Source organism: Gopherus flavomarginatus, chromosome 1 (assembly GCF_025201925.1).
Source record: "Gopherus flavomarginatus isolate rGopFla2 chromosome 1, rGopFla2.mat.asm, whole genome shotgun sequence".
NCBI lineage: Eukaryota > Metazoa > Chordata > Testudines > Testudinidae > Gopherus > Gopherus flavomarginatus.
This window is the reverse complement of record NC_066617.1, coordinates 60,788,147-60,804,454: the sequence shown is the minus strand read 5'-3', so window position 1 is coordinate 60,804,454 and position 16,308 is coordinate 60,788,147. Positions and strand designations below refer to the sequence as shown.

Genomic DNA, 16,308 nt, shown 5'->3' with positions numbered 1-16,308 from the left:
ATAGAAGTTTCATTCTTAAATAGTGAGTATAACAGTAAGAATATACCACCAACCACCTGACCAGGATAGTGACTGTGAAATGCTTAGGGAGATTAGAGAGGCTGCAAAAATAGAAAACTCAACAATAATGGGAGATTTCAACTATCCCCAGATTGGTTGGACACAGGTCACCTCAGGACAGGATGAAGATATAGAACATCTAGACATCATTTAGAGGATACTTTTTGGAGCACCTAGTCTTGAAACCCACAAGGAAAGAGGAAATTCTAGATTTAGTGATAAGTGGCACATAGGATCTGGTCCAGCACGTGAATATAAATGAACCGCTCAGTAATAGTGACCATAGTGTAATTTAATTACACATCCTTGGGGGTGGGGAAATACTAAAGAAGCCCACCACAGTAGCATTTAACTTAGAAGAGGATCTAGACAAAAATGAGGACGCTAGTTAAACAGAAATTAAAAGGTACAGTTACAAGAATAAAATGCCTATAGCCTACATGGAAACTTTTAAAAAACACCATAATAAAGCCTCAAATAAAATGTATGTGCCAAATTAAAAAAAAAAAAAAAGACCAAAAAATGCCACCGTGGCTAAACAATAGTGAAGAGAGGCTATTGTAGGCAAAAAGGTATCCGTTAAATTGGAAGTCAAATTCTAATGAGAAGAATAGAAAGGAGCATATCTCTGGGAAGACAAGCATAAAAAGAGTTAGGGAGGCCAAATAAAGAATTTGAAGAGCAAATAGCAAGATCCAAAAATTAACAGCAATGTTTTTTTTAACCCTGCCAAACAATCAGTGGAGCCACTGGACTATCAGGCTGCTAAGAGAGCACTTAAGGAAGATGACAAAACCACTGCAGAGAAGCTAAATTAATTCTTTGCACTGGCCTTCACTGCAGAGAATGTGAGGGAGATTCCTACTTTTTTTTGTAGGTGACAAATCTGATGAACTGTCCCACAATAAGTTGTTGATGGGGGAGGTTTTGGAACAAATTGATAAATTAAACAGTAATAAATCAAAAGACCAGATGGTATTCACCTAATAGTTCTTGAGTTCCTTCAGAACTCCTAACTGGTATGTAACTTATCATTTAAACCAGCCTCTGTACCAGATGATTGGAGGATAGCTAAATGTGATGCTGATCTTTTAAAAAAGCTCCAGAGGTGATCCTGCTGATTACAGGCCGGTAATCCTAATTTCAGTACTACGCAGATTTGTTGAAACCATAGTAAAGAACAGAATTATCCAAAAAAAAAAAGAAAGAAAAAAATCAGATGAACACAGTAAATTGGTAAAGAGTCAACATGGTTTTTGTAAAGGGAAATCATGCCTCACCAATCTATTAGAATTCTTTGAGTGGGGTCAACAAACATGTGGACAAGGATGATCCAGCGTATAAAGCATACTTTCAGAAAGCCTTTGACAAGGTCCCTCACCAAAGGCATGTAAGCAATCATGGGATAAGAGGAAATGTCCTTTCATGGATCAGTAACTGATTTAAAGACAGGAGACAAATAAATAATTATAATAATATATGGAGCTATACTTCTTATAGAACTGGAAAGGACCCTGAAAGCTCATAGTGTCGAGCCCCCTGCCTTCACTAGCAGGACCAAGTACTGATTTTGCCCCAGATCCCTAAGTGGCCCCCTCAAGGATTGAGCTCACAACCCTGGGTTTAGCAGGCCAGTGCTCAAACCACTGAGCTGTCCCTCCTCCCCAAGCATAGGAATAAATCGTCAGTTTTCACAATGGAGAGAGGTCAATAGCCGTGTCCCCCAAGGATCTGTACTGGGACCAATGCTGTTCAACATTGTCATAAATGATCAGGAAAAAGGGCAAACAGCAAGCAGGCAAAGTTTGCAGACAATACAAAATGACTCAAGATAGTTAAGTCCAAAGCAGACTGTGAAGGGATCTCACATAACTGAATAACTCATAAACAAAATGATAATGCTGATAAATGCAAAGTAATGCACATTAGAAAGCATATTAACTACATACACGATGATGGGATCTAAATTAGCTGTTACCACTGAAGAAAGATTTTGGACTCATCATGGATAGTTCTCTGAAAATATTCACTCAGTGTGCAGCAGCAGTCAAAAAAGCTAACAATGTTAGGAACCATTAGTAAAGGAATAGATAAGACAGTAAATATCATAATGCCACTATATAAATCCATGGTTCGGCCACACCTTGAATACTGCATCCAGATGTGATTGCCCCATCTCAAAAAAGATACCTCTACCCCGATATAACGCTGTCCTCGGGAGCCAGAAAATCTTACTGCATTATAAGTGAAACCGCATTATATCGAACTTGCTTTTTATCCGCTGGAGCGCTGCGTTACCGCGTTATATCCGAATTCATGTTATATCGGTCACATTATATCAAGGTAGAGGTTTATATTAAAATTGGGAAAAGTACAGAGAAGGGCACCAGAAATGATTACAGGTATGGAATATCTTCCATATGAGGAGAGATTAAAAAGATTGGGGCTGGTCAGCTGTGAAAGGAGGTGACTAAAGGGGATATGTGGAGAAAGTGAGTAAGGAAGTGTTGTTCACGTCCTTCATGTAATACAAGAATCATGGGTCACCCAGTGAAATGAATAGGCAGTAGGTTTAAAACAAAGAAAAGGAAGTACTTCCTTTTCACACAAGGCAGAATGTGTGGATCTCATTGCCAGGGGATGTTGTGAAGGTCAAAACCGTAACTTGCCTCAAAAAAGAATTCAATAAGTTCATGGAGGATAGGTCCATCAGTTGGCTTTAGCGAAGATGGTCGGGGCATAACCTCATGCTCTGGATGTCCCTGAGCCTCTGAATGCCAGATGCTGGGAGTGGACAACAGGGGATGGATCACTCGATAATTGCCCTGTTCTGTTCATTCCCTCTGAAGCATTCAGCATTAGCTACTGTCAGAAGACAAGATACTGGGTTAGATGGACCATTGGTATGACCCAGTATGGCCGTTTTTATGTTGAATCTTTAGACTTAAGCAACTAGTACAATATGCTGAAATTTATGAGGTGGCAACACCTTTTGGCTTGGAGGGATTTGTGACTCATTTTGCCATGGCTATATCAGGTTTGAAGATCTGACTAGGCACACTTTCCACCTCATATGTTTGAGGCAGCTACCTCAAGTACATGCTAGTTGGCCAATATGATGCCACTTTGGCAGGATATCAGGGACTGCTTTCTTGGTGCTATCATTTTAAATAGCTTTAGTCACCTGGCATTCCTTCTGAGAGTTTGGGGCCTGCATTTAAAACCAATTTCCTCTTCATCTTTAATACATATTCCTTACAGTAGTACTACTTGTCAACTGTTGCAGATTCTCTGTCACTGGAAATATTTTAAATCAGATTTTTTTCTAAAAGAGATGCTCTCATTTTTTTAGTTTGTTTGTTGGTTAGAAATTGCCAATTTGTGGAAAAGCAGCAAAGAGTCCTGTGGCACCTTATAAACTAACAGAAGTTTTGGAGCATGAGCTTTTGTGGCTGGAAATTTCCAGGGGCAGGTATATATATGCAAGCCAGCTAGAGATAACAAGGTTAGTTCAATCAGGGAGGATGAGGCCCTGTTCTAGCAGTTGAGGTGTGAAAACCAAGGGAGGAGAAACTGGTTTTGTAGTTGGCAAGCCATTCACAGTCTTTATTTAATCCTGAGCTGATGGTGTCAAATTTGCTGATGAACTGAAGCTCAGCAGTTTCTCTTTGAAGTCTGGTCCTGAAGTTTTTTTGCTGCAGAATGGCCACCTTAAGGTCTGCTATAGTGTGGCCAGGAAGGTTGAAGTGCTCTCCTACAGGTTTCTGTATATTGCCATTCCTAATGTCTGATTTGTGTCCATTTATCCTTTTCCGTAGAGACTGTCCAGTCTGGCCGATGTACATAGCAGAGGGGCATTGCTGGCATATGATGGCGTATATTACATTAGTGGACGTGCAGGTGTATGAACCGGTGATGGTGTGGCTGATCCAGTTAGATCCTGTGATGGTGTCGCTGGTGTAGATATATGGGTAGAGTTGGCATCGAGGTTTGTTGCATGGATTGGTTCCTGAGCTAGAGTTACTATGCTGCGGTGTGCAGTTAGTGATGAGAATATGTTTCAGGTTGGCAGGTTGTCTGTGGGCGAGGACTGGCCTGCCACCCAAGGCCTGTGAAAGTGTGGGATCATTGTCCCGGATGGGTTGTAGATCCCTGATGATGCGTTGGAGGGGTTTTAGCTGGGGACTGTATGTGATGGCCAGTAGAGTCCTGTTGTTTTCTTTCTTGGGTTTGTCTTGCAGTAGGAGGCTTCTTTACAGATCCAGACTAACACGGCTACCCCTCTGAAATTTGTGGAAACAAACCCTTTTCCTGTGGAAGGGGTCCAGGATGGAATTTCCAGGGAGAGAGAATATTCAATATCCAGGTGGTTAGGACACCCACCTGAAATTTGGAAGACCTGGATTCAAGTCTCTTACCTCAGTCAGAGAGTTGAACCTGGGTATCCTACCTCCCATATGACGTGGGCTCTTTGCTAGTCTGCACTCACTCATGCACTCGCTCTCTGGTTTCTTGATTGAAAATTTTTGAAAAGTTTTGGGTTCATCCCAATGTGGAATGGGAAAACTTTAGAAATCTCTTAGTTTTGAAGTATGGGAAACATACCTGCAGCTATACCTGTGGCCTTTGTTATGGAGGTCAGACTAGATGATTGCAGTGGTCCCTTCTGGCCTTATAATCTACGATTCTATTAATGTTTTGATACATACCTTTACAGTATGTTGTCAGATTTTATAACTGTACAAAGTAACACCTCTACGTAGTCTGTTTATACTTTGCCAGCTGGAAGGGTTTTGTATTATTACATACATTTTGTTTCATGGATTCCCATCTTAGTTAATTCAGATTCTATTAAACTAAAAATGTTTTTGCTTGTAAAAGCATGGAAAGCAGAAATGTACAGTAATCTGTTATATTAAGACTTGGAATTGTGCATTTGTAAGCATGTAATCAATTTCCTTTGTCTCTAGCCCTTATGGTTAAAAAGGGAACCTTAAAAGCATAAATTTAAACATGAACTGGTGCTGTTATCTTGGCTCTACGCATACGGCCTGAAACACTAACTTTTAAGAACTGAAGTATGTTTAACTTCCATTACATTTTGAAACCTAAACCCGATTTAAACATCTGTATTGTTAACGGTTTCACTGTTGATCATTTTTGCAAAAAAAGCAAATGTGCTAACCACCCCGCATGCTTTCCTGGGTGTTAGAAGTCCCAACTGTCCCTTTTCCAGCTACCAAAACCTGCTACTTTGCTATGACAACTTTTAAGCAGTGCCAGTAGAAAAATATGTGGCCCATTGAAAATTCAAAATTATGGCCAATGCAGAGTAAATGGAATATAGTATCATACCAACAAAAAGGATACTGTGCTTCTTATAATATTTTTCATATTACTTAATTTTTAAATTTGCCAGAAGCTGCTACAGAATTTATTGTCCACTTTTAGTCACTATAGTGCTGCAGAAGTCAGGGAGCCTTGCAACAGAGTTTGGATCCTCCATGGCAAAGTGAAATTAGAGTCTTATTTATAAACTGTGAATTTAAGATTTTATCAGGAGTTATGCTATCATATACACTTGTTAATTAACCACCTTTCATGTGGTAATTCACAGTTGCATTGATGCCCATTTAAAAAAATGTATCTTGCAGCAGCATTGGATGTTAGCATTCTGGAGCTGCAATAAGTCTTATGCTTGAACTGGAAAATTCTGCTGTGAATTAGTCATTACAGGTGTTGAATGGTAATTTTTTTTTAAATGGCATTCATTCCAACTCTTCAGATGGTAATAGTAAGACTCACTGTGGTGAAACATGGTTGCTTATTTGTTTTTTAATGCAATTGCTACCAGGGAGCCTTGCCAGTATATCTCCAACATGTTAATTTTTTTAGTCTATTTCTGTTGTTTTGAAGAAACAGTATAAGTTGGACAAGAGGCTAGATTTAGCCCTGGTGGGGTCTTATACCAAAATTTCTAATGTGCTACACATCAATATCTGTTCTTCATTAAACTTAAAATACCATGTTTGCATTCACATTATATTTAATTAATATATTTACTAAATTTTAATGTATACTTTTTTATATTAGATTCTTTGGGAAAGAGATACGCTGTTGCATGTACTCAGGAAGGAGAGGAGAAAAAACAAGCCTCTGGAACATCTGGTACTAGAGGAACAAGAAAGAAGACTGCAAATACTACTCCTAGAAGATCTGCACGGAACAGAAAAACTGAGACTATGAGTCAATCTCACAGCTCTCCAAGATCAAGTAATTCTGGATGTGATGCCCCCAATGACAGTAACTCAACTATAAATGTTTCTTCTGCAGATTCAGAAAAACCAGTTTTAAAACGGAAGTCTAAAAGAGGAGTTAAACAGCAGGTACCTTTGGTTAAAAAGAAACTTAGAAGTTCTCTGCGTTCTGAAAAATCATCGAGTGATTCAGTGGAAGATGACCAAGCTGCTGAGTCTGATACACCTCCAGTATTAGATAAAGACCACCTGTCAGATATTGAAAGTAGTAACTCTTGCCTTATGCATAAAAATAATGCAGAAACAGAGTCTGCTAATGGCTTGGAAAGCTGCAGTGAACGTGTAGAGAGTGAGGATCTTACCAGAGACTGTGACAAAGAACAGGATACCCTAGCAAATTCAGATTCAGGGTCTTCTAGCCAAGAATCTCCTGTGTTAGCCTTAGAGGCTCAGAAATGTGAAATAAAAGATGTTAATAAAAATGTTACAGATTTTGAAAATAAAGATGTTTGTGAAAATATTCTTGAACAAATAGAACAGTCAGTGGATAATCACAGAGATCAATTACTTGAGGATTCAATAACACCTACGAAAGTAGATCAGACATTAGATGAATTGCCTGAGTATCCAGAATCTGTGGCAAAAGTAGTTGAGCCTTTAGATAGCCCCAGAAATGAATTGACTGAGCATCCAGAATCCATAGAAATTGATGATTCTGAGGACAAAGAACAGGCAGCAAATTGTAACACTTCAAATATTGCGAACATAAAAACTGTTCAAGACACTGAAACAGCTGTATTAATAAATAATATTTCTCTAGACATTAACAAATTGGACCAGTCTTTAGAAGAGGAGCCCATACCTGTATGTGAAGAGGCCAGAACTACAGAGTTACTCAAGGTGAATGTTGAACAATCTAATAAACACTTTAATGAGGATAACAATGAAATGATACCAATGGAATGTGACTCATTTTGCAGTGACCAGGCTGAATCTCAAATTGAACAGCCATCACCAGTTGATAGTATAAAACAAGAGGAGGCAAACTCATTGCAGCAAGATTCTGAAAACTGTGTATCACACTCAGGTCTTTCTGACAAAAAAGATGAAGCTTCTTCTCAAGAAACAGAATGCTCAACAGAATTTAAAAAAGATAAAAAGACTCGAACTAGAAAGTCTAGATTTCACTCTCCATCAACAACTTGGTCTCCTTCTAGGAGAGAGGCTGGGAAATCTCAGTCACCATCTCCCAAAAGAGAGACTGTCAGGGAGGGCAGGAGGTCTCGGTCACCCGACAGGGAAACTGCCAGGGAGGGCAGGCGATCTCCTTCTCGGTCTCCAAAAAGAGAGACTGTTAGAGGGGGCAGGAAAACGCCATCTCGGTCTCCTAAAAGGGAGACTGACAGGGAAGGCAGGAGATCTCCTTCTCGGTCAAGAGTTAAAGATTCCTCTCCAAGGCAAAAATCTAGGTCTCAAAGTAAAGACAGGGATAGTGATAGAGATGGACAAAGGAGAGATCATGACAGAGAGAGAAGAAATAGGAGATGGTCAAGATCCCGGTCACGATCTAGATCAAGATCCAGATCAAGAACAAGAAGTAAGGGTCCTTCATTCATTAGGAATGAGAGAGATGGTCACTCTCCTCGGTGGAAAGAGAGATGGACAAATGACAGCTGGAGAAGTCCCAGAGGAAATGATAGATACAAAAGAAGTGAACAGGAGAAACAGAATGAAAATATACAAAAAGAAAAAGACAATACAGAGAAAAGTACTGATGAGCAATGTTCTTCTGAAAAGCATAAGAATGATTGTCCAGACTGGGTAATGGAAAGGATAAATTCTGTTCCCGAAACCAGGAGCAGAGAGAGAGACAAATTTAAAGACCCACACTGGGAAGAAAATAGACATGATAATTCAGGACATTCTTGGAATAAAAACTTTGGTTCAGGTTGGATTTCAAATCGCAGCAGAGGTGGCCGTAACAGAGTTGGCCGTGGCAGAGGTGGTTTCATGTATGGAGACCAGAATGAAGACCACTGGCAAAATAGAAAACCCCTCTCAGGAAACTCAAATAGTTCTGGGAATGAGACTGCAAGGTTCCCAGAACATCAACCATACAGGCGTAAGAGTGAACAAGATTTTTCTTTTGATACGCCTGCTGATAGGTCTGGGTGGACATCTGCATCTAGTTGGGCTGTAAGAAAGACTTTACCTGCAGATGTACAGAACTATTATTCAAGAAGAGGGAGAAATTCCTCAAGTCCGCAGTCTGGATGGATGAGGCAAGAAGATGAAACATCTGAGCAAGGTATTCATTTTTCTCTGATTTTCATAGTATTTAAATGGAGAAAATTTCCTTTTTTTCCTATTTTTTTTTTTTAAGAATACTACAAATCTTATGTGAATTTGACACTAACTTTTTACTGTTTTATGCAGCAAAGGCTAACTAGCAGTTGCACAGCAAACAAAATTGAAAAAGCTTACTTAAGAAGGGAGGCCTTCTTTTCTTCTCCACCCCGCTCTGTACGCTACAAATGCTCTTGAGCTGGATGTTCAGTAACTTAAGAACTGGCCTTTGAGTCTTTGGGACTACGGTGCAACCAACCAAATATGTTCCTTAAGAAAAAGAAAAAAAATCCATGTACGTTTTGCTTATTTTAGAGAGTTTACACACACCGTGGTATCGTTGGTACAGAGTGAACAGGAGAGAAATGTAATGAACTACTTACTACCTTTTTTAAAAGTGTGATTTCTTCAAGGAAGACTTAATAGTTACCAGTGAAAACATATACAAGGTACAGATTTGATCATGTGTTAACTTGATGGCACTAACCATAATGTAGCAGTCAGCATTTTTAGAGTGAAACTGGCTTTCATGTTATAAAGTATTTATAAATCCAAAAATGTCTTATGCTCTTACTAATTAGCAGATGGCTCTTGACTGACCTAGAGGGAGAAAAGTTCTTTATTACCCCTGTCTTGATCTTTTAGTTATTGGCCTCACAATTATCACTATGCACAGACTGTTGCAATAAACATAGGGTTATTATTTATTACAAGAGTAAACAGCAAAAGAAGTCCTTGTTTGTACAGAAGAGAATTTTTTCAGATATACACAACTTCAGTAATATCATAGGGCATTCAGAGAACTAGGACTAGATAAAACATTTTATATAAGTGTTATTCTTCCATATTTGTTCCATTGAACATCCCCACCCAGTGGGACTGTAATATCATTTTGAGTGTTTCCTGTTAAGTTAATAAAAATATTCTGGGCTGAATAAACTTTAAAGTAGAAGGCTGAGGAGTTACTAGCTCAGGATGTGGTTAATTTTTATTAGGGGAAAGCTCCCTCAAGTTATTAATACTCTGGAATTGTTATGAAACATGAATTAAAAAATTAAAACTACAGAACACAATGGGATGTTACGTAAAACTTACAAAAAAAATTCCTACCTTTTGCTCTCATTCCGGTTTCTTCGCCTAGTTTTTCTTTCTCCATTTCTGTTCCTAATCCCTACTTCCTACATGTCCATAAAATCCTCTTCAAAATAACCCAATGTATTTTTGTTGTTGAAAACTGAATTTGGAGGGAGAAGATTAAATTTTTCCATTATAAATTCAGTAAGACAGAGCCCCATGTTGGCCTATAGAAAAGGAGGTACATGTGGAGAGGGTGAGGTAGAAGAGGAAAGGTCAAACCTTGATCTTGAATTCAGTGACACAGTTCCCACTTATTTCAATCACATACAAAGAAAGAAAGTGAGCCAATGGATTTTTAAACAGTTTAGCAGTTTCAGTCCCAGCTTCTTAGCTTTGGGGGTTTTACTACTTACATGTACATTTTATTTTTTTAAATTTATTTATTTATTTATTTATTGCCTGCTGTTAAAGTGGGGAAGTAAAGTTGATAAACACTTATTTCTGGCACAGAGTGTGAACGTTGTGAGTAAGGGAATATGTCACCATCCCATACAGTTAGTATCCCTGAAGTGTGGATAATAACCACTCTTAGCCAATCAGAGTATAAATATCCTTATACTACAGAACAGTTATTAGAAATAACTGTAGTATGGTTGTGCAAATCAGACACCCAGAATTGCATACATGAGAAAATGTATGTTTATGTTTCAGTAACAGCGAGTTGGGTAATGTGTGTTGCATTCCTGCACTTAGGCTGAAAATTCTGTTTCAGTAAAATATAACACATTTTAAGCTGTGGTATAAATGAGTAGTTGGAGAATTCAAAGCAAAGGCTCTCAGAGCAACCTGAACTTTCTGACTCCTTAAACCTCTAAATTGGTGTTTCTTGGGGGGTCTCTGTTCTCTATAGAAATATGTATTTTGTACTTTAAATATTCTGGTTTTTTTAATAGATCCAAACCTCAAAGACCAAACAAACCAACCAGGTGATGGCTCTCAGCTACCAATAAATATGATGCAACAACAAATGAATGTAATGCCACAAGTGAATGCACAACACCAGCCTATGAATATCTTCCCATATCCAGTGGGTGTTCATGCTCCTATTATGAACATCCAACACAATCCATTTAACATTCACCCTCCGCTGCCCATGCATCTCCATACAGGAGTACCTCTCATACAGGTAGCTGCTCCTACCAGTGTGTCTCAGGGATTACCACCACCTCCACCTCCTCCCCCACCATCTCAGCAAGTCAGCTACATTGCTTCACAACCAGATGGAAAACAATTGCAGGTATGTTTTTCAGAAATCATAGTCTAATCAATATAGTCATAAAACATAGTTAAGCAGTGTTACATCGATCAAGAGTATATTGTATTAAAATACTCTAAAGCTTGTCAAATATATAGTAACCGTTCTTCTTCCCCCTGAAAAAAGATGATAAAGAAGTATTTATGGGGAAATTGATTTGTTCTGAAACATCTTTTAAAACGTTAGCCAGAATGCACAATTTTTACTGTTTGTGTGTAGTTCAGTAGCACCCAGAGATGTCAACCAAGAATGGGATGTTGCATAGTTTCCTCATAGTTTTCCAATATCAAATTTTGTGTGTACAAAAGAGATTTCAATTCTAGTAGTTTTTAGAAATTGGATACTAAATTATTCTGAATATTCTTCCCATTTCAGCAGAGTGGTGGCTTTATGCTCTGGAAAAGGTTATATATTCTGTAGTGTGAGGAAGCTTTTCTTGTCTCATTTAACAGTCCTCTAAATCAGTGATTCCCAACCTTTTTTTGGTGCCCTCTCTTGGATGGTTCAGCACAGGGTTACCCCTACAATGTCCCCTTGCACCATTTCCTTATGCCATTGCTTGTGTCTGTTTTTCTTTTCCACTTGCCTTTTTTTTTCTCCCCATGTCTTCATCCTTTTTTTCTTTCTAATCATTTTTACTTATTTTATTTTGGCTCTTTTACCTATTGTGTATAGTCTCTGTCCCTCCTCTTTGGTGCTGCAGTCCGTACCCCATTTCTCCAGTCATCAGAAGTCTCAGTTCTGCTGGAGATAGTGGGGCATCCTTGTGCCTCACAAGGTTGGTAGTTCCTGTGGCACTCCAGAGAAGTGAAGTTTGGGCTGGTGGGCTGTTGCCTTAGCCGTCAGCTCTGTACATGTGAGCTTCTCCCACAGCCAGTCATTACATTAGGAGCCACACAGGAATGCTGAGGAAAGATGAGTGGCTTTCAGGAGGTTACCTATCACATTACCTGAACACACAGCAGCACATTTGAAGAATGTGGAAGCTGATCTGGGGTTCTGCACATTTTCTCATCTATGCTGATCCTCAGCCTTGGCCTGTGACCCCAAACTAATCTGGTATCCTTCCCTCTGTATCCTAGGTTGGGAAACTGTTCTAGAAAATGTTTCTTTTCAATTGCTGTCAGTCATTAATATCCACAACCTCAACATCACAGAAACAAAGGGAAATAACCATTGGAAATATTGACTTATATGAATGAATGGCACATTTCAAATGTTTTGCAGACACAATGGTAAAATACTATTATAACTAAAATGCAGGCTGAGTGTCTATTTGGTTTAGTTCTGCTGTCTGAAATAATTAAAACTAGATTTTTACAATGGGAAATTCAATATTCTAATCCCGGAAGCATGAGAGAGCTGAAGTGTTTCTGTGAACCCTTCGCTAATGGAATTGTCCAGTGACTCAATAAATATGACTGTAAAGTATTTAGTAAGATGTATTGCTCAAAGTATGATACGAAACTGAGACTACTGATGTCTGCGTGCCGCCCCTCTCTCATTATGGAATGGTGTCCATGCTGAGTCCTGAATCTTTTAGTACTTTGTAATATCATTGACCATGAGGCCTGGTCTACATTTAAATTAGATCAACCTCAGAGTTGGGAAAATGTTGCACCCCAGTGTAGATGTGACATGGTTGACTGAATTCTTCCATGGATTAAATACATGGATGGAAAAACCCCTTCTGTCAATGTAGGAGATGTCTACGCAGTAGCGTAGACATGTCCTGAGTTGCCTGAAGGATCTTTTGGGAATATAATAGATTTGCTCCTTCTTTAGAGAGGTCTTTGAGGATAGTGTTGCATAGTTACTTGTCCTTGTGTGAGTCCTGCAACATTCCAGTTTTTCCCTTCCTATTCAGTGTTTGTAAGAAACAATGAAGGAAGGTTGAGGATTGTTTTAACTGGATTGTTATCAGTGTAATGTTGATATCCAGCTCTATATCTCCTTTACATTTGAACTCAAATTCTAGTTTCACTGCTGCCCAATCTGGATAAATATAAACTGGCTGTGACTCAACCTGCATAATATAGAAGTGATGCTTCTAGGGAGAAGCATTTGGAGCAGCAGGCAAGAGGTGGCATTTGCACCTATAGGAGCTGTTGGCACTATTGTTATTCCTTGATTCCAAGGTAGCAGCAATGTTCCATTGTGCTGTTTGCTGATATCTCGGAATGTACGGGAAATGGCTTTTCCTCAGGTGTAGCCTTCAGTGGTCGTCTGGTCTCTTACTTCTAGTTTTGACTGAGCGCTGGCTATGGCTACTCCTGAAGTTCACAAGAAGGTCCACCTCTTGCGAAACATAGAAGCAAACCTTCTAAGACATACGGACAGACATTCTCACACCTGAGCTCAAGCACGTGCATAAGCTTTCCTTTTTGTGTATGCATTTCAAGGTGCTAGTGGTGATTTTTTTTTAAAGGTGTGAAGGATCTAGGAACTGATTTATCTAACAGACACATTCCTGTACACTGCCATGAGAGCTAAAAGTGTCTGGGAAGTACTTGCCTTCAGAACCTAAATTTGAACATGTCCATTTCCATTTGCAGCACCATTCTTGGGAATTCTTTCCCAGTAGGTAGAAGTCCACCTCAGCCAGGGTCCATCAACTTTAATGACATGATGCAAGGTGCATTTATTTTGTTCAGGCTTTCATTAACTGTTTTTGTTCTTGTGTGTGTTAATCTTTATATAAAAGTGGCTGGCGGCTATAGCAACAGCTGATGTAGAAACCTAAGTACCTGTGGTATTCGTGCATTTACTACACTTGCTGAGAGTTCTAGAAAGTAACAGTTATTGAATATCTGAAGAATAATGTATTAACTGCCGGTAACTTTTTAAAACAGGGTATTCCTAGTGCTCCTCATGTAAGTAATAACATGAGTGCACCACTCTTGCCTGCTCCAACAGCAGTCCTGGGAAATGTGGGAACAGTTCAGGGACCAAGTTCTGGTAATGCAACATCATCAAGTCACATCAAAACCTCTAATGCTGCTGTAAAATTTGCAGAAGGCAAAGTAAGTGTTACGGTGGAAGCCAGCGCAGATAGCTCGAAGAAAGACCAGGCAAGTTCAGAGTTGAGAGCAATATATATAATTCTACAGTGTTAAAATTAGAGAGCAAATGTGTCAGTCTCTTTTTTTATGTATGGGATACTCATTGCTGTCATCCTTAAACTTCCATGGAAACTGTGTAACTACAAAAAACAAATTAATTTTTTATCTAACAATATTAATACTTTTAGAGCTACACTTCTGTAAGTACTTAAAAATATTTTAAAGTGTAATTAATTAGTGGGCCACATTCTGCTCCATAAGTATGTGTGGTTCTCATTGACATCTGTGGAAGTTGGTTGTGTGTTCAAATATTAGGGCAGAACTTTGACCCTGTTTCTGACAGCCTTAATTTAAGAGAAACTTTCAGTCTGCAAAGCCTTTCTTACTTTGATTGTTCGAATTAACTTTAAATAATCTTTTCATGTTTTAAAAAGAAAAAAGTTGCACACATACTTATCTAAAAATCTGTTATTTTTCTTTTGACAGAAATTGTTAATTCAGGAAAGAGCAGCACAAGAGGTAAAACTGGCTATTAAACCTTTCTACCAGAATAAAGATATTACCAAGGAGGAATATAAAGAAATTGTGCGGAAAGCAGTAGATAAAGTAAGTTGTATTTGGGAATGACTTTTTAATAGTCTAAAAATATACGTACATTAATATTTTAATTGCTCCTCCACCCCACCCCCAGCAATATTGGAAAAAAGGTAATGAGTTGAGGGTGCTCAGCATCTTGCAACCTCAGGTACATTTGTTCATTCCATAGACAAAAAATAACAGTGGGGAGTAGGTAGATCTTGCCTTATTAAATTAATAAAACAGCCTTCCTGATTTCTTTGTTTTGCCCATCTTAGTGAAAGTAAGCATTATTTATCTGTGAGTAACTCTTTACTGACAGCTCTGAAGAATTGACGGGGTGTGTGTGTGTGCGTGTGATATATATATATTTTTTTCTGTTGTAGGTTTGTCATAGCAAGAGTGGAGAAGTCAATTCTGCAAAAGTGGCGAATCTAGTGAAAGCATATGTAGACAAATACAAACATTCACGGAAGAAAAATCCAGAGGAAGTAGTCTCTACTGAAAGAAAGAGAGAGTAAAATGAAAAAGAACTGAAAACATGATCAAGATAAATCTGCAAAGTGCAATTTCAACATGAATCATTAATTGAAAATTATTCATGATTGATTGGAATCTGGTTTTGATAAAATTATTTTTCAATGTAGTATATGTTTTGTTCTAAATAAATATAGATCTAACTGCAACTTCTTTATCCCTTTTCAAAAAAAGATGCTTAAAAGAAAGTAAAAGGCGTAAAGGAGGGTGCATTTTTATTAGAAATGTACGATTGTGTGGATACTAGCAGATGTACAGCATTTTGACTTGAATAATGAAGTGCGTAAAATTAGAAACTTCTAAGTACATTGGTTTTGGAACAGGTATGTACAGTACATGTAATCAGTCAGGTTAAAGATATTAAAGTAAGATTTTTCTCTTTGATTTTCCCCTAATTATAATAAAGATAATGTATTCCCCTGACAAATATTTCTAGTGTTAACTGGACGGAGTGATTGCAGGGGTCAGTGTGTGTATATTAAAAAAAAGCACATAGCTATGTCTGAACAGAAGAACTGTTTAGAAACAAACAAAAAAATTAAACAGTAAGATTCAGTGTCCAGTATCATGGGCACTGTACATCTGTTGTAACACCAAATAAAGGTTATGCTGCTTGTTTTTGTTTTGTGACTTTTGTTGTAAGATGTTGGGACAAATCTGCTTAATTCTTACGGAAATTAATTGAAGGCTTCAGTTCCAAGAGGTATGGTGCTGGCAACCACAGTACGTATCTAATTCTTCCCTCATCTGGTAAAAGGACCTAGGAAATTATCAATGTGTAGGGCTGGATATGCAGGAATATAAGCACTGGCTTTGTATAGCTCTTCAACTATAGTGAACAAGAGGGACTTCTGTATTAAGTCTTACATGGGTCTCTAATGACCAGAGGTTGTCAGTTGTGCCAATTTTAATTATGTGAGGTATTTTATTAACATGAACTAGTTTGCAAGGGAACACAGCATAGACCACCAAACTTGTCGCTAAAACGGGGCAAAGTTATCCTAGGTAACATATGAAATATGTAGTCACATATGGTAGCTTTCATATTCCCAAAACACTTTTTGCAATAAAGTTAGGT

At 38.4% G+C, this 16,308-nt stretch overlaps 1 protein-coding gene across 5 annotated transcripts in view; it reads left to right on the top strand.

Moving 5' to 3' along the window:
* The window catches only part of SCAF11 (SR-related CTD associated factor 11), a 66,516-nt gene extending 50,668 nt beyond the window's left edge, over positions 1 to 15,848 (top strand). For 3 of the 5 annotated variants that reach the window (XM_050936046.1, XM_050936044.1, XM_050936049.1), the window contains 5 exons: positions 6,154 to 8,625; positions 10,694 to 11,037; positions 13,908 to 14,126; positions 14,604 to 14,723; positions 15,080 to 15,848. In XM_050936046.1, coding sequence (XP_050792003.1) covers positions 6,154 to 8,625; positions 10,694 to 11,037; positions 13,908 to 14,126; positions 14,604 to 14,723; positions 15,080 to 15,214 — 3,290 coding nt within the window. In that variant the 3' untranslated portion in view covers positions 15,215 to 15,848. The remainder of the gene's footprint in view (positions 1 to 6,153; positions 8,626 to 10,693; positions 11,038 to 13,907; positions 14,127 to 14,603; positions 14,724 to 15,079) is intronic. The other 2 variants (XM_050936045.1, XM_050936048.1) reach the window with 2 other exon arrangements.
* Positions 15,849 to 16,308: the final 460 nt, after the last annotated feature.